Source organism: Dendropsophus ebraccatus, chromosome 6 (assembly GCF_027789765.1).
Source record: "Dendropsophus ebraccatus isolate aDenEbr1 chromosome 6, aDenEbr1.pat, whole genome shotgun sequence".
NCBI classification, from domain to species: Eukaryota; Metazoa; Chordata; class Amphibia; order Anura; family Hylidae; genus Dendropsophus; species Dendropsophus ebraccatus.
This window is the reverse complement of record NC_091459.1, coordinates 107,110,471-107,129,675: the sequence shown is the minus strand read 5'-3', so window position 1 is coordinate 107,129,675 and position 19,205 is coordinate 107,110,471. Positions and strand designations below refer to the sequence as shown.

Sequence of the window (19,205 nt, the reverse complement as noted above, 5' to 3'; positions counted from 1 at the left end):
ATATAAAAGATCATTTGTTAATGTGTACCTGCCACCTAAAAAAAACAAAAAACTCAACAGGTCATAAAGACATGCTAGAAGTGTCAATCAGTTGGAGGCAGAGCATTCAGAATGAGCAGGGAGAGAAGCATGTGGCGATGCACTTCCTCTGTGTGTGCAACTGGTCTCATAGAGTTACATTGGTAGTCTATCCCTGTCATGTTCAGATATTAGGAAGAGCCCGGCACTCACCAAGTAGATTATGCTTCTTTATTGTAGTGTAGCAAACATATGGTACAAGGACGCGTTTCGGCCAAGCATGGCCTTCATCAGCTTAGGGGTACACCCCTAAGCTGATGAAGGCCATGCTTGGCCGAAACACGTCCTTGTACCATATGTTTGCTACACTACAATAAAGAAGCATAATTTACTTGGTGAGTGCCGGGCTCTTCCTAATATCTGAACATTTTTCTCACCTCGAGCACCACCGCCACGGAAGTGCCGTCTTCTACATATTTCTACAGTATCCCTGTCATGTGACACAGAGCTGGAAGAAAAAGCTTGTTAATGTGATTGGCCGTGATCCGAATGCCCAGACCAATCAAAACTTTTGACATATCTATATAATGTAAAGGAATGATGAAATCAAACATCAGCCGGTTTTTTAAGCAAAATACCAAAGATTTTATTGCACGTACATGGTACAACAGCGACGTTTCGACCCGTTGAGGAATTTGTCAAAGACCTTTACGGGTGGAAACATCGCTGTTGTACTATGGTCATGCAATACAATCTTTGGATTTTTGCTTCAAAACTGGATGCTGTTGGATTTTGTCAAACCTATCTGCTGGCTTTGGGCCAGTTCACACTGAGTAAATTCAGCGGAATTCCGCTCTCCTCCAATTGACATGTCAATTCTTTGAGCGGATAGTGAAGGAGAGCGGAGGCGTGCAAGCCCTCCCATAGAGATGCTGTTTGACACTTAAGTGAATTCCAATTCACCGAATTTACTTAGTGTAAACTGACCCTTTTAGGAGTAAAAGTTTTCCAGCGTGCATCCACCTACTCAAGCTCTGTTTACGGACTTCATTTCAAGGTGCTGTTGTGTCTCCGTTTTTCTAAATCTCTCTGCAACATGTCAAAAGGTTTTTTTTTTAAGTGACAGTGCCCATTGAAAGTGTCACTATCATTATAACTTTCAAAATCTAAATCAACAGTAGATGTAATATAAAGCAACTTTGCAATTTACATTCATTATTTATTTTTTAGTTATCATAGAGAAAACGGCACTTTCTGTTTTCTGACTGTTTTGTTTATCAAAATCAAGAAACAGTCAGAAAACATGAAGTCCTGTGTATCCCAGGCCATCTGAGCGCTCACAGAGAAGGCAGTCATGTCATTGATGGACACATTGAGCCGTGTACTGGCCGGAATTCCTGTCTTTAGTCTGTTTTTTACAACCAGCACAAGTCATAAAATCTTCCTTCAGGAGACTGGACCTGGATTTCTGGTAAGTTCAGCTTTGTTTTACAGCTTGATAACAACAAAAAAATAATGAATGTATATTGCAAACTTACTTCATTTCACATTTACTCTTGATTTAGATTTTGAAAGTTATAACAACAGTGACTCCTACCCCTTTACCTCGAATAACCTTCCCCACCCCCCCCTCCCCTTTCCCTCCTCCCCCACCCCTTTTTTTCTCTTCCTCGCTTCCCCTGATTTGTTTCCTATTTCTCGGATAACACTTATCCACTCTCTACCTTCTCTATGCTCCATCGCACTACGATGGTCTTCTCTTTGTTTGTTACGATAGTAGGAAAGATGGAGGGAGGTTGTCAGAGGGGGGGGACTTACTATACTAGTGGGTGCGTCTGCCACGCACTGATTTAGTTTTTTGTAATATCTGTCATTCTCTGAAATATCTGCCCATTCATATGAGCTCACTGTTCATTGTATTATTGTTATTTCGTTGCTCGGGGTGTGTCTACCCCTGCTGTTCGACTCTCTTCTATCAGAAAATGTTATTAAATAAAGAGTTTATAAAAAAAAAAATAACGACAGTGACACTTTAAAGATAATGAATTATCATTTTGGTTGAAATTGTCAATTTGCATTCATTTTAAAGGACTAAAATCAGCAGGCCAGCGGGTGGGGGTGAAAATAACTAACATGTAAACTCACCCCTCCTCATGCCTCTGTTGCGCCGTTCCAGGGGCCCAATGCTGGGGTGTCCTGCCCCCAGTCACTGATTGGCTGACTCAGCTGGGGTCATGACGGTGCAGCTAGCAGAGCTGCAGGACCCTGGCTGCAGTGAATGGGACCCCTGAGCAATATCTCCTGCAGCACATACAGCAGCTGATAAGTACTGGAAGATTACAGATTTTAAAATAGAATTAATGTTCAAATCTGTATAACTATCTGGCACCAGTTGATTTAAAAGCATTTTTTTTTCTCTAGTGTACCACTTTAAGGTAGTGTTCAGACATGGTTTATTGTTTCTGCATGGAAAAACTACAACCAAGTTGATTGCAGTGATAGAGAATGGAGTTTTATACACTAAAACACATCATTTAACAAATCTTACATAATAATTAAATAAAAGCAATAAATTGAATGTAATAGTAGTACATCATACAAAAAGTGTGAAGAAGCCTCAGAAGACTTTAGTTTCAACTCCCAGTCCACAATGCGCTGGTTTGTTTCTAATAAATGCCTATTTCCTCCGTCCAGCCCCCCACCCTCCTCTACCTTCAGGGTGCTGTCAGATGTTTGAAATCACTTAAAACAAGTTTCATGGAAATGAGCGCGTGATCTCTCTTTGTGCCTGAGAGAGAAATGGTGCTGGTTATCCACAGCTCTGGGTTTGGTTTAATGCGGAGCCGTGCCACAGAGCTGTCAGGACTTGGGGGAGAGATATCATATGCAGGAATGCATAGATCAGGCCCCCAGATGCTCAAAACACTGGAAATCCAGGGTCTGGAACCACTACGGGCCTGCACCTGTGTACGAGCTCTTACTATGAATTTTAACCCCATCAGGTAATAAGGTCCAAGGCGCTAGCTCTGCTTTCTCATCAGCTGTAATGCTGAGTAACCCCTCCAGGGGGAGCTGTAATAATTGCCACATTTGTTTCTTTCCTAGCATCAAAACAAATAAAAAGTTTTTGGCTCCAACACTATAGATTCTGTCAGATTCAATGAAAACAAAACCAGTGAATGCTATTTTTCCCACCAAACCAACGGACAATTAGTGGGAACCCAACAGAACGCGGTCAGTGGAATCCATCGGGACAGATTTGGTGCTGTCACAGTTCAGTAATAAATGGTGATTAGCATCTTATTCCTAAAGGTCAACTGAAAGGGATTGCTTGTCCTTTATTTTTTTGTAATACTCACCTGCCCAATCCTCCACCACTGTTGCTCCAGTGTTCACCAGGTCCCCTCTGAGCCCCATTTCCCATGCAAGAAAATGCCTGCTCATTCATTCTATAGTGAGTCACTCCTGCAGCCAATGATTGGCTGAATGGGTAGAGGAAGTGGTCATCAGTGGGGACCCGTGAGCATTGTAACAGTAGTGAAGATGGATTAGAAAAATGCAAATCGCTGCTGAGTCGTTTAGGAAATTTGTAAAAACAAAACAAAATGGTGGCTGCACATGCTGTCTGGAGCGTCAGTGGGTGGGAGAAAGGGATTAACCATAATTTCTAGTGCCTGTCCAATCAGCTGCAGGCCCCTCTGTGATGTCAGCACCTCCCCATATATATAAGGCGGTTCGGTAACAGAGGTGGTCAGTCGGCTGTGTGTGGAGGAGAGAGCAGGATCTCAACAGGCAGTTAGAGCACAGCAGGGAGAGACTAAGGTGGAATTCCATTGTGGAAAATCCTGCCAGACTCCATGTCATACAGGCTGTCTATGGGAGGCACGCACGCCTCTTCTCTCCACGCCTCTCCGCTCGGAATTCCGCCACTTTTACTCCGTGTGAACTGGCCCTAAGAGTATGTGCACACTACGGAATCCCGATGGAACACCCGACGAGGATTCAGCAGCTTGCATCTGTTCGCGGACTTTGGCGGTCGCACGCATCTCTGCTGCTTTCATAGACTCCATTCTATGGTTTGCCAGATTCTGCCATCTGCCCGAAGAATGCTTCTGTCAAACTATGGAAGCAGCAGAAATGCACACAGCCGCCTGAGCCCGCGAGCGGGTGCGAGCTTCAAAATCTGCGACGGGTGTTTCAGTAGTTTGCACATGCCCTAACAGAGTGATTTAGGGACAGAAAGGAGAGGAATTGGATGACTGACTGGCTGATTGACTTTTTTTTCATTGTGATTTTCCGATTTTTGACACTTTTAGGCCCCCTTCACATGTCCGGAAAAAGCACCCGGATTTCCTATCAGGAAATCCGGACGGATTTCCGGACCCATAGACTTGTATTAGTGACGGACACTTTTCCGGATTTTTCCGGAAGGCTGTCCATTCCGTAAAATAGAACCAAATTTTTTAGAACCGGTCCTATTTTCGTCCGGAATTCCGGGTGAAGTCTATGGGAGCGCCGGAATCACGGGCACTTTCCTGATATGTATCAGGAAAGTGCCTGGGATTCCAGATCAGTTGAGAGGCCGCCGGCACCCCCCGGACCCACTTCACTCTTCTGCCCGGCTCCACCGCTGTCCCTCTCTTGCAGCGCCGCCCACTCAGCGAACCCCCCCCCCAACTAAGTGGCCGCCCCCAGCTTTCAACGCCGGCCGCCACCCCTGACGTCTGTGGCCCCTGGTCTCCTGCAGTGCAGCGCCGGCACAGTCAGCAAGCCCCACGGAACTTGGCACCCGCTCCCGCCCCCCCTCCCTCGGACCGTCAGCCGCCCCGCCCGCCGCCACCGCCCGGACCTCGGCCTACAGCAAGGAAGGAGGACAGTTGAGATAACCTGTAATAGTGCCAATATGCTAGCTACTATAGTTTTGGCTGTTTTAATGAAATTTGTTAACATTCAATTTGCCAATTTTAACCGGAAATTCGCAAAACTCACAAAACAAATTTCCGACTCCTTCGTTCATGTCTAGGAATGAGTATTGCTTGCTTATTTTCTCAAGTGTACTTTTAGGCAACCTCTGCACCCAATATAATACCACAGTTGTAGAACACAACTGCATGCTGGATGGTACGGTTAGTGAGGAAACTATGCTACGTCCAGTGAGTATCCTACGAAAGTCCTTACAATAGGACCTGTGTATTATACCTTTGGCAACTATACTGTCCAGAGTACAATTACATCTCTCCATTGTCGATGAGTGGGAAAGAATCCCACTATAAAGGGACACTATAAAGACTTCCATTTATCCAAAGGTTTTTATTGTATTTACATGAAACAACAAATACATTTATTTAAATTAAACTTGTTTGAGTGTTTACCTTTAAATTTTATATCTTCAGGAGAAACGCATTTGCAAATGCAGCATAAAATGGCTTAAACATCTCTGCAATGTCCCCCAACTAATATCTTAGGTTATGTATTGTAACCATATGGATGGAATCTTAGTCCAAGAAACGTCTTTGAAGTTTGGGACCCACAGCAAAATGCCCTTTCCATCTAACCCCTTAAACCATCGCAGACTAGCTATTACTCATAAGACCTGTCAATAATATTGCAATCTGATTACACAATGGACTTATTAGCGGTGTGGTCTGTACGGGAAGAACTAATACAGTGATTTCTGCTCTGAAGCCAGCCTGACGTCAGTAACTTTATCTAGTTACTTAATCGTTTATTATTCCATTTTATGACATCAGTAAGATGTCAAAGTAACATCTGTCATTAATGTGCTGTTCTAATAAGATGTTCGCCTTGAAGAGATCCAATGAGTGATTTAAATGGCCATAGAGTCTTAGAGACGTTTCAGAAGTTTTGACTGGTTGGGGTCTGAGGGCCCTATTACACGGAGCGATAATCTGCCAAATCAGGACAATTCAGCAGATTATCACTCCATGTAATAAAGACAACAATCAGCTGATGTAAACGATCATCGGCTGATGGTTTCATTTAAGCTAAAAATCATTGGCCACTGGCCGAGCATCACTGCGTGTAATATTAATGTCAAGCCGACGGTGGAGGGACTAGAAAGGATAATACACTTTATTCTTACTTGTGAAGCTCGTGCTTGCTAGCTGCAGCCGCAGTTTGATTTTCTGAGCTGGTCTCTGAAGTGACAGGCCGCCAAGCCAATCACTGGCTGCCGTACTCTCCTGTCTCGCTAGTGATTGGCTGAGCAGCCTGTCACTTCAGAGAAAGTGCGAGCAGCGGCTGCGGGCAGAAACTAGAGGACATGGGGAGCATAGAAAGATAAAGGTAAAGCATAAAGTTTATTTTTTTACAGTTAAGGCAAGGGCTGCATGGACATCGGTAACGATGTCCATGCAGCCCTTGCTGCACGTTTATCAAGCCGAGTAAGCGTGGGCCGACCTAGCAGATCTACAATAGTCATTGGGCCGTGTAATATGTGTGTCACGTGACCAAGTAAATTAGGTATTCTCCACAAGGAAGAAAACTATTTCATACTACCAAAGCCAGAGTCTCCTCCAAAAGGAAGAGTTGTCTATCTGTAGACTTCTCTGTTTCTGGGTTCTTGCCCTTTATCAATACAGGGCTGGCTGAGGGGTTTTAGATGTAGCTCACCGGACCTCTTCAACTAAACACAGAAATCAAGACCCACAAAAAATGGAAGCTTTAATAAAGACAAAGGCTGGATGCAGAAAATACAAAAAAATTGGCATTGCATTCAATTATTGAGGTTTGGTCATTATATTATATATTATGGTATATTATTTTCATCCAGAAGGGCTGATTTTGCTTTTCTTTTTAAACACAGGTCTCCATGAGTTTGATGCCCTTCAGGACAACGAGGTCAAAGAATTTCGGAGTAAGATGAGGAAGATCAGTGAAGACAAGATCCAGTCCATGCTTAGTCTGACCTGGGTGGAATGGCTTAAATGCACTTTTCCTCCTGAACTCGAGCCTTCCATACAGGATAATGTTCAAGACAAGTTGTCTGGGAGAAACCTGGTGGTGGCCATCCACTTTGAGAACTGTCGGGTACAATGAGACTTTTTTCATCCTTAAACCATCCTTTCAATTCTTTCCAGCCTAGAGAGCCCCACAATGTGGGAACACCAAGCTATATGTTGCATTCATATATTGTACTTGTTGTGGGTGTGATATTGTTACATTGGAATAACATTATGGAATATGCTGAAATTAAAGGAGTTATCAAGGGCTACAAAAACATGGCCACTTTCTTCCAGAGACAGCCTCACTCTTGTCTCCAGCTTGGGCAGGGTTTTGCTGCTCAGTTCCATTGAAGTCAATGGAGCTTAATTGCAAACCGCACCTGAACTGGAGACAAGAGTCGTGTTGTCTCTGAAAGAAAGTGACCATGTTTTTGTAGCACTGGATAACCCCTTTAAAGGGGTTATCCAGCGCTACAAAAACATGGCCACTTTCCCCTCCTGTTGTCTCCAGTTTGGGTGGGGTTTTGAAACTCTGTTCCATTGAAGTAAATGGAGCTTAATTGCAAACCACACCTGAACTGGAGACAACAGTAGGGGGAAAAGTGGCCATGTTTTTGTAGCGCTGGATAACCCCTTTAAGGGCTCTTCAGCTTATAAATCATACAATTGTTAGGGGTCTTACCTATGCTGGTATTGTTTCAATACTGTGTACTGGAGCCCTTAGTCCATTAGGATTAAATGATCTGATTGACCTTGCTCCATTTTTGTGTACTTGACCAGAGTTCTGCTGTTTTTATCTTATTTCTATCTATACAGGATGTCTTCAGCTTCCAGATATCACCAAACATAACCCCTCTAAAGCTGATAGAACTAGCTATTCGCAAGCGGTTAACCATCCATGGCCGTGAAGATGATGATGTGGATGCAGAAGACTATGTGCTCCAGGTCATAGGGAAACTGGAATATGTATTTGGGGACCATCCTTTAATACAGTTCCAGGTGAGTGTTCACACATGATGGTAAGACTATATTGAAGGGGTACTCCGGGCACACACTTTTATGCAATACTGAATGTATGGTAAAAAAGAAAGGTTATATTACAACCCATTCCCATCCATGCAGTACTGTGCTGAGAGATCCCAGGGAAGTTGGGTGGACCATTTACAGTACTCTCAAGGGAGCGAGGGATGCTGGGACTTGTAGGAATTGGCAGAGCATGCCATGTTTTTAATGCTGAACGCTGATGCCGCACAAGGATAAAGAGGGTCTTGGGGGTTTTAAGCACCTTGCTATAAAGGCTTTTTTGCATGCTTATGTCAGATATCCCCTTAATAGTGGCAAGAAACTGTGATTTGGAGAGGTAATTAAGGTGGAAAAGGGGATTCTGCTGCATATTCCTCATAGGGCCACAGTGAGCACAATCCTTTTTAGCAGTGTCCCTATATGAACCTTTACACAGTACCCCTAAGCTCCATATCCATCAGCTCAGGATGCCCTAAAAGATCCTAGTAAAAAGAGAATCCTGTTTCAAGTATTTAGTCTCTGTCTGAGACAGGAACTGTATGGAACTGTACGCAAATTCCCATAGAAAACCTCTCCTGCTCTGGACAGTTCCTGTCTTAGACAGAGATGGCAGCAGAGAGCACTGTGTCAGAGTGAAAAGAAAACACCATTTCCTGCAGGACATACAGCAGCTGATAAGTACTGGAAGACGTGAGATTTTTTAAATAGAAGTAAATTACAAATCTATATAACCTTCTGAAATCAGTTGACTTAAAAGAAAAAGATTTTCCCTTTTAATCCACCTCTATATGCCAAAACAGGGAGCCTCTAACAAGTAGAAAATGCAGACTGTTACATGGACAGTCATTCATCTGTGTGGCCGCTTTGCAGTAAATTGATATTATTTAGTCATTTATTTGCTCGTACAGTTTTACACTTCTTCCTTTGTAATTGGTTCAGTAGAAGCCTCAGTAATATGTCTCTTTCTCCTTTCCAGTATATCACAAACTGTGTAGTGAACAGGACACTCCCGCGGCTCATGCTAGTTGAGTGCTGTAATATTAAGAAGATGTTTGACCAAGAAATGAATGCCATCGAACTTGCAGTGAAGAGGAAAACATCTGTGCCACCATTGCCGCTGCCCCCCAAAACACGTGGTGCCTCTGTGAGTAACCTGATGACTGCATGGGCTCGAACAGAATCCGTACAGAATGATTAATATTCACCCTTTTTACATTAAAAAATAAATAAATAAATATATATATATATATAGAGAGAGAGAGAGAGAGAGAGAGAGATGTACCTGGGGGACAACAAAGAGGCGTGACAGAATGCCATGGCCACTTCATTCAGCCGATCACTCGGGTTACTAGAAGAGAGACCCCCATGCATCTGATATTAAAGGCTTATCCTAAGGGGAGGCTATCAGGATTAAAGGGATTATACAGGGTTAGAAAAATTTAAAACAGACATTTAAAAAATGTAAAAACAGAACCACCCCTGTCCTCAGGTTGTGTATGGTATTACAACCCTGCTCTGCTTCAGTGAGCTGCAATACCACCCACAGACTGAGAACAAGAGTGGCACTGTTTGTGAGAAATAGCAGTTGTGTTTTTCTAATTCTGGAAAAGACCTTTAAATTTCTGGAAATAAACACATTTAAATGCAGAAGAAATGCGTCATAGTCAGAGGCGTGTTTCTTCTTTCTGCTTTATATATAATGGGAAGTGTTTGTTACATTAAGGTTGGGTTTATAATCACACTATTGTCTATTAATAGGTGGGAATTACCACAGTAACTGCTTGTAAAAGCTTGAAATATACTATAGTATATCAGATTTTGCCAAATCTAATATTTCCAAAACCTCATGTGCTCTTCAAACTGGAAACAAATACCACTTCATGCAGGACATACAGCAGCTAATAAGTACTGGGATACTTGAGATTTTTTAATAGAAGTATGCTACATATATCTGGCATTTTCTGGCACCAGTTCATATGAAAGAAAAAAGAAATTGGTGAACAACCCCTTTAAATTGCCACAACTCTACCACTTGAAGCGATGCTGTACCCAAAATCTGACCCTCCCAATCGCTTGTACCGTCGGATAGCTGCTTTTAATCCAAGGTCTGTCCTGGGGTCCGTTCGGCAGGTGATGCAGTAATTGTTCTAGAAAACGACTTTTAAACTGAAAGCCCTGTGCCAATTTGGTGTGGCCTAGAGTACCCATGCCCTAGGATTGCGATGCCCATCTGTCCCTCCTCCCCGCCCTCTTCACCATTTTCCAATTCATCGCCTGTCAGAACACTGCACAGGTGCCTTAACGATCCAACACATGTGCAGTGTTCACACAGGTGAGGAATAGGAGAAAATGTTTCAGGGGCATTCCTATTGATGAAGAGGACAGGGAGGAGGGATGAACAGGTGTCACAAGCCTAGGGCACAGATACTCTAGGCCACGCCAGTTTGACACAGGACTGCAAGTTTATAAGTTGTTTTTTAGGACAATCACTGCATCACCTGCCGAACGGACCCCAGGAAAGATCTTGGAATAAAAGCAGCTGGGGGGGGGGGGGGGGGGGGGGCGGTCAGATTGTGGGTACAGAGTGGCTTTAAAGTGATAGCTCCATCTCCCACAAGCAAGAAATATGAACATCAGCAAGATTGGAGGATGGCTTTTTGCAGTTAATCTCAGGCTTTTATTAGTGAAGCAGATTTGTCTGTTCTTCTTGCATTATGTAAAACGGGTGGATTTTTCTAGAATGTTCTCCAAAAAACTCAGCTGGAAGAATTAGTTATACAGCTCAGTTAATGCAAGTGAATGTGTACAGTTTTTTTTTTTGAATGTGCTGGATGAGTGTAATGGATGTCAGTAGCCTCTTACCCATTTATAATGCTTTATCGGATGAGCCACATGAAGGTCAAGTCTAGATAAGAGCTTTTCTAATCGCTGGCTTTGGTTTCTCCTGTAGATGGTGTCTAAGAATGTGTGGGATTTATATGAATCATACAAGATTACGTTGATAAAAGGGAGCAAGCTGAACACTGAAGATACAGTAAGGCCACTCTCATTTACTCATCTGTTCATTACTAGACTAATTAGTTTTACTTTGAGATTTACTCCTAAGGGCCCAGACACACATCCGCAATATACAGTCTGTGCGCGGACAGTATACTACAGACCAGATCTCAGAGCTGACGACATCATGATTCATGATGATGCCGGGAGGTCCGAAACTGTTTAAATATTTACGCCACTGTACTGACACACTGTTCCAGAACAGTTGTGCGAATATTTAATCAGTTTCGGAGTTACTAATGGTGAGTTTACATGGAACGATTATCGTTCGAATTTTCACAGTAACGATCGCATTTTAGCGATAATCGTCTTGTGAAAAACACAGCAAACGATCAAGTGACGAGCGAGAAATCATTCATTTTGATCTTTCAACATGTTCTCAAATCGTCGTTGGTCGTTCGCTAAAAATTCACAGATCGCTTAGTGTAAACAGTCTTTCACAGATTCACCCTATGTGTGAGATGGGCTTAAGCGATCTTAAAAACGATCGCAATAACGATTTTTCTAACGCTTATTCTAACGATTTATTCGTCTAAACGCTGATTGTTATAAAAACCAAATCGTTGCTTCAAAATCGTTAGACGATCGATTGGGCAAATTATCGCTCCATGTAAACGCAGCATAACTTTGGGACTATGGGAATGTAGCCAAATTCAGCAAAGATCGTAAGCTTCATAGAAAATCAGTAGACAGCTGGTCAAGCAGGTTCAATTGTCCTTAGTTCTCATGAGGTGTTCTAATCTGGATTAAATGCAACAACTCCTTCTAGTGTGCATTTACTCTTAAAGGGTTATCTGAAAATTGAAAATGATTTTCTATCTTGTGTATGGAAGATAATTTGTTGATCGTGAGGGTTTGACTCACTGGGGTGATCACAATCCTGCGATAGTGAATGAGTGTCAGTGTGCATAAGTGTCTGTGGGACTTACTAATGGTGCATTTACATGGAACGATTATCATTCGAATTTTCGCGATAACGATCGCATTGGAGGGATAATCCGTGTAAACACAGTAAACGATCAAGCAAAGAGCGAGAAATCGTTCATTTTGGTCTTTCAGCATGTTCTCAGATCGTCGTTGGTCGTTCGCTAAAAATTCGCAGATCGCTTCATGTAAACAGTCTTTCAAAGATTCACCCTATGTGGAAGATGTGCTTAAACGATATTAAAAACGTTCACAATAACGATTTTTCTAACGATTTTTCTCCATCTAAACGCGCGTCATAAAAACCAAATTGTTGCTTCAAAATCGTTAAACGATCGATTGGGCGAATTATTGCTCTGTGTAAACGCAACATAAACAGGTATTGTTTGGAACATTATAATGTCCTGTCAGCAATAATTTGTGCTATGAACATATTTTAGTAAGTGTAGAAATTTGCGATCAGCCTTGACTGTCTGGGGCATACTGAATAACAACAACTGTTCTGTGCCCCCAGGTTGTGGTGCGGGCAGGCTTGTTTCACGGCACTGAATTGCTGTGTAAACCCATCATGAGCTCAGAAGTGCTGGGGAAGAACGACCATCTGTGGAACGAGACGCTTGAATTTGAAATTACTGTATGTGACCTGCCACGAATGGCTCGTCTCTGCTTAGCTATCTACACTGTACTGGACAAGACCAAGACGAAGAAAGTCAACAAAACTTCTAACGCCAAATACCAGACCATTAAAAAGGCTGGGAAAATGGTAACTGTCTCCTAATGGAAAACTCATGTTGTCTTTTTGTTAATTTGAAGTTTTATTTGAGCATTCATTGAAATCCCGCTGCCTGGAGAAGATGGGCTGCATCCATCTGCTCCAGGCAGTAGGATTCATATACCGAACATTCGGGTTCCTGTGAACCCAAACGTATCACTAGAAAGGATGCCTAAATTTTTAGTTTTATGAGCAATATATGGCTGGGTGTTGTCATTCAAGATCAGCCCACCCCAGGACATCAACCCACACCTGCTGCACACACTTCAGTGCTGTGGACACACATGAACAATGTTTCTCGAAGATGATCAGCCAATGTGGATGGATATCCACAGCTTTATCTTTTATGACTTTTTCATCCATTCACTTAAATAATACACATTACAATGTTGTATAACTTTGTAATGAGTGTTATTTAGTGAAATAATGCTTTACACCGCACTACCCCTTTAGGTTAAAATGTTATTAACCTGCCTATTTTGGTGAAATTAAGTGACCATGTGGTATATGTCTTGTTCTCTTGACTCTCCCCTAACAGCAAATATCAGGGAGAGAATGATCAGTGGTAGGACTTCAGCATGCCCAATCCTTTTGTTCTATGGGGAGAAGAGCATCTGTTGGAGATGGGACTGGCAGTGGGCCGTTCCCTCTCCCCATTCAGAACCCATACATACTTTCCCCGGGCAAGTGTACAAGTATATAGGTGATCAAAAGAGATTGCTATAAGTGTATGACCAAATGAACCCATAGGCTATGGGCCCTATTCCACAGTAACGATAATCGGCTGGATCGGCCCCATTTGGCCTGATTCGGCCGATTATCGCTCTGTGAAATAAAGAGAACAATCAGCCGATGATTGTGTCATCGGTTGATCGTTCATTTAGGGCCAGACCTAAAATCATCGTTCCCCCACCGCGCATCGCTACGGTTGAATAGCGGTGCACGGCGGGCGACCGACGATTTGAGAAGCAGCAGCAGCATACATTACCTGTCAGGTCTTCTGCTCCACTCTGTCTTCCTCCCTGGGTCCCGCGCGCTCTGGCTTCAGAATGGCCTGACAGCTGACGGAGTGCTCAGCCAATCACAGGCCATGACCCCCGCAGCCTGTGATTGGCTAAGTGGCCTGTCAGCTGACAGGCCATTCTGAAGCTAGAGCGCGCCGGACCCGGGGAGGAAGACGGAGCGGAGCAGAAGACCTGACAGGTAATGTATGCTGCAAGGGCTGCAAGGACATCGGTAACGATGTCCCTGCAGCCCTCGCTCACCGATCATCGGGCCATGGAGTAGGCCCAGTAAATGAGCGGCGATCTAGCAGATCGGCGCTCGTTTACATCGTTGATCGGGCCCTCCTCGGCCCGTGGAATAGGACCCTAAGATCACACACAGTATTTTTGCTCAGTATTTTGGTCCTCATATTGCAACCAAAACTAGGAGTGGATTGAAAACACAGAAAAGCTATGTTCACACACTGTTGAAATTTAGTGGATGGTCGTCATTTTATGACAAATAATGGCCGTTATTTATTATTATTAAAACAACGGGTTTTAAAATAACAGCAATTACTTGCCATGAAATGGCGGCCATCTTCTAAATTTCAACAGTGTGTGGACATAGCCTTTCTGTGTTTTCAATCCACCCCTGGTTTTGGTTGCAAAATACTGAGCAAAAATACTGTGTGTGAACGCAGCCATAGGATGGTAGAATGTGCTATGTCTTTCTCAAAGCACATTGTCGAGCCACCGGCCTGTGCCTAAAGAAACCTTCAATAAAAGTTGGTAAAAATTCTTGCTTTCATTAAAGATCCCTTAATCCATAAGAAACCATGGGTCCAAAAAGCATGTGTTCAGTACTTTAATAGGGCTATGTGTAAGGACTATAATAAGACTTTTCACAAGGACTGTAATAGAGCTATGTGTAAGGACTATAATAGGACTGTTTACAAGGCCTGTATTCAGAGCTGGGTGAAACGACTATAATAGAAGTGTGTGCAAGGACTGTAATAGAGCTGTGTGCCAGGACTATAATAGGACTGTTTACAAGCACTGTAATAGAGCTGGGTACAAAGACTATAATAGAGCCGTGTGCAAGGACTGTAGTAGAGCCGTGTGCAAGGACTGTAATAGAGTTATGTGCAAGGACTATAATAGTGCTGTGTGCAAGGACTGTAATAGAGCTGGGTGCAAGGACTGTAATAGAGTTATGTGCAAGGACTATAATAGTGCTGTGTGCAAGGACTGTAATAGAGCTGGGTGCAAGGACTGTAATAGAGTTATGTGCAAGGACTATAATAGTGCTGTGTGCAAGGACTGTAATAGAGCTGGGTGCAAGGACTGTAATAGAGTTATGTGCATGGACTATAATAGTGCTGTGTGCAAGGACTGTAATAGAGCTAGGTGCAAGGACTGTAATAGAGCTGGGTGCAAGGACTATTATAGAGCTGGGTGCAAGGACTGTAATAGAGCTGGGTGCAAGGACTATTATAGAGCTGGGTGCAAGGACTATGATAGAGCTGGGTAAAAGGACTATAATAGGACTGTTTCCAAGGACTGTTATAGAGCTGTGTTCAAGGACTGTAATAGAGTTATGTGCAAGGACTATAATAGGACTGTTTACAAGGAATGTAATAGAGCTGGGTACAAGGACTATAATAGAGCTGTGTGTAAGGACTGTAATAGAGCTATGTGCTAGGACTGTAATAGGACTATTTACAAGGACTGTAATAGAGACGTGTAAAAGGACTGTATAGAGCTATGTGCAAGGACAGTAATAGAGCTGGGTGCAAGGACTATGATAGAGCTGTAGGCAAGGACTGTAATAGAGATGGGTGCAAGGACTGTAATAGAGCTATGTGTAAGGACTGTAATAGAGCTGGGTGCAAGGACTGTAATAGAGCTGGGTGCAAGGACTGTAATAGAGCTATGTGCAAGGACTGTAATAGAGCTGGGTGCAAGGACTGTAATAGAGCTGGGTGCACGGACTGTAATAGAGCTATGTGTAAGGACTGTAATAGAACTGGGTGCAAGGACTATGATAGAGCTGGGTGAAAGGACTGTATAGAGCTGGTTGCAAGGACTATGATAGAGCTGGGTGAAAGGACTGTATAGAGCTATGTGCACGGACTGTAATAGAGGTATGTGCTAGGGCTATAATAGGACTATATACAAGGACTGTAATAGAGCCGTGTGAAAGGACTGTATAGAGCTATGTGCAAGGACTGTAATAGAGATGGGTGCTAGGACTATGATAGTCCTGCATGTTTTATTGATCTCTAATAAAGTAAGACATGTGTTGGATTCCTCAGTGTCAGACATGTTGTATTCTTTCTAATGTGAGACCTCTCTTTCTCAGCACTTTCCTGTGGCCTGGGTGAACACCATGGTGTTTGACTATAAGGGACAGCTGAAGACGGGTGAACATGTGCTGCACGGCTGGTCATCATTTCCTGGTACGTGTGAGCCGTCCTGGAAATATCTTCATCTCTTAGTTTGTACAACTTATTAACCTTCATGTGTCTTGCTCCTTCCAGATGAACTTGAAGAAATGCTGAACCCAATGGGAACAGTCCGAACCAATCCTTTCACTGAGAATGCCACAGCTCTGCATATTAAATTCACCGAGTACTCCAAAGTCGGCATTTATTACCCTCCGTTTGACAAGGTAATGATTTTGGTTTTACATTTTCTGCTATGAGGAATAATCTATCCTCTTACTGTAAAAAGATAATTGAAGTCTCTACAGGATTCCACGTCCTATGGAAAAATACATCTCACATTATTCCCACGCCGATGAGCAAATGATCTGAAGGGTTTAAATAGCATTTCCCCTAAGTGACAGGAGTCTCTAGAAATCCTCAAGTTGTCATCTCCTGTGAAACTTAAAAAACTGAAAAGTAATTTCAGAGAAGTCTAGAAAAGCTGGTCACATAAATCAGTGCATCAAAGAAATTGCTAAATCGGCGACCCAGAAAGAAACGTTCAAGGCCAAGGACAAATCTTAGTACATATTCCCCATATTTATAGAGTGCCCGAAACTTAAGGAGTACAATCAGGTTGTGTTAGGTCACTGAGCATGCCCAGAAACCTTTCTCAGATGATGTTTATTGTTGCATAAGGTCTATGGGGTTGCTGTAGAGCAAATCTCTGAATGCTGTCAAAGGAGAAGTTCAGTGTTTTTAAAAGCCGGAAGACTACAGAAAGAAGGGGGGATTGATTTCAAGTAACAACTTACCTCTCCCTGTGCCCGTGGTAAGTTGCTGGAGCTGCCGCAGGGCCCCCCCCAAAAGAAATTTTGATGACGTCACAACTCGGGGGGGAATGCCTGTCCCAGCTGATGGGCTGGCCACTCAGCCAATCAGTGCCTGGAGCTGCGTCCTGCCCCTGTCACTGAGTGGCTGAGCAGCCATTCCATCAGCAGGGACGTGACGTGGAGATCCCGGGAACAGGGAGAGGTAAGTTGTTACTTGAAATCAATTTCCCCCCTCTTTTTTCAGGCTGACAGCTTTTAAAAAACACAGGACTTCTCCTTTAAAATAGCTTATACAAAATGGCAGCCCCTATATTAGTGTACAAAAACAATTATTAAAAAAATTACAATCAGAAAATAGAAGCAGATTAGAAAAAAAAAATCTAGGTGATACATTACCTTTAAATGTTTCCCACACTGCACTGTATTAGTATGGTAAGGAGAATGGGCAGTTCCTGTACCCTTGATGTATGATAACAGCCCCAGAGCTTTGCTGTATCTTCTGCTGTTGGTATCTACCCCAGAATAATACCAATAAAAGTCTTCCTGCAAACAATATGCTCCTATACAGCACAGAAACATATAAATGCTATACTTCTTACAATGCAGCAACAGTTTATTTGGTAAAAAAAAAAAAAAAAATATATATATATATATATATATATATATATATATATATATTTGACATATACTCGTTGTCTAACCTAAAACATTTGTTTGAGCAGATACTTGAAAAAGCTGCTGAGATTGCGCGACAGAGTGACTCCTTAAGTATGTCGGTGAGTTCCACAGCATTATAGGATATAATTACATGTATGATAACTGCTAGAATGGAAAACTACAGTATTTTCCGGCGTATAAGACGACTTTTTAATCCCAAAAAATATTCTTAGAAGTTGGGGGTCATCTTATACGCCGGGTATAAACGCCCCCTACGGTGGGGGAGCTCAAAAATGGCCGCATCCCCACTGTATGGGGCGACCACTATAAAAAAACAACTCACCTGGGGCCTGTTCCCGGCATCTGTACGTCTCCTGGCCCGTTCATCAGAGAAGCTGCCTCTGTCATTCTCCGGAAGCTCTCCCGGCAGCCGAGTGTCTCAGAGCTTCTCCAATGAGACGCTCGGCTGCCCGGGAGAGCTTCAGGGATCCTAGGAGCCAGGCCAGGAGACGTGCGGAGGCTGGGAACGGGCCTCAGGTGAGTTAACTGTTTGTTTTTTTTAAATTTAGCTGCAGTTGACCGCAGCAGGGGTTAAAACTTTCCGGCGTATAAGGCGAACCCCTGAACAATCTTCTTAAAAGTTAGGGGTCGTCTTATGCACCCAGTCGCCTTATACACCGGAAAATACGGTAACCACTCTCTTTAGACAGTCAGGTCTTAGCACCAACAATGCACCGCTCCCTGGTAACAGAAAACTGGCTGAATCTAGCAATGTGTCTGGAGGGTAAAATATCATATAAATAAATGTGCAGAGGTATAAGCAAGGCATTTACTAAGGTGCTCAGTATTTTATGTATGTGTGTAATGTAAATATGTGCAGAAATAAATTTTTCTTTTAATCTTCACCTTCACCCTTGAGCGGTGTCTATGTATACAGACAATCTACAGGAATCTATCAGCAACTTAACAAAAACAATGCTCCACTTATTATCCTTTTCATGGTCACAGTTCCGGTTCATAGTTACAGCTCATAGTCAGAGCTGCCGTCACATATTTGGTGGCTTCTGGGAGTCCTCTAAAGTCTGTCAGCAGTGAGGACTCTCATCACAGACAGGACGCTCTCATCAATAGATAGGTCTCTCATACCAGACACTCTTGACAACATATAGGTCTCTGGTCACAGACAGGACGCTCTTGACAACATATAGGTCTCTGGTCACAGACAGGACGCTCTCGACAACATATAGGTCTCTGGTCACAGACAGGACGCTCTCGACAACATATAGGTCTCTGGTCACAGACAGGACGCTCTCGACAACATATAGGTCTCTGGTCACAGACAGGACCCTCTCGACAACATATAGGTCTCTGGTCACAGACAGGACCCTCTCGACAACATATAGGTCTCTGGTCACAGACAGGACGCTTAAAAGTTTTCCCGTGATGCCCTTTAAGATATGTCAGGGTTAACAGCTCGGTATTTGTAGGGCAAGAGCAGTGATACGTGACACACAGCTTGTCTGATCCCTTTATTCTCCCAACAG

General features: G+C 43.1%; 1 protein-coding gene across 3 annotated transcripts in view; it reads left to right on the top strand.

The window, feature by feature from the left end:
• Window positions 1-19,205, top strand: part of PIK3CB (phosphatidylinositol-4,5-bisphosphate 3-kinase catalytic subunit beta) — a 123,362-nt gene that overhangs the window by 83,334 nt on the left and 20,823 nt on the right. For all 3 annotated transcript variants that reach the window (XM_069975557.1, XM_069975556.1, XM_069975559.1), the window contains 8 exons: window positions 6,845-7,068; window positions 7,800-7,982; window positions 8,983-9,150; window positions 10,957-11,040; window positions 12,502-12,750; window positions 16,108-16,204; window positions 16,286-16,416; window positions 17,727-17,780. In XM_069975557.1, the coding sequence (XP_069831658.1) occupies window positions 6,845-7,068; window positions 7,800-7,982; window positions 8,983-9,150; window positions 10,957-11,040; window positions 12,502-12,750; window positions 16,108-16,204; window positions 16,286-16,416; window positions 17,727-17,780 (1,190 nt within the window). The remainder of the gene's footprint in view (window positions 1-6,844; window positions 7,069-7,799; window positions 7,983-8,982; window positions 9,151-10,956; window positions 11,041-12,501; window positions 12,751-16,107; window positions 16,205-16,285; window positions 16,417-17,726; window positions 17,781-19,205) is intronic.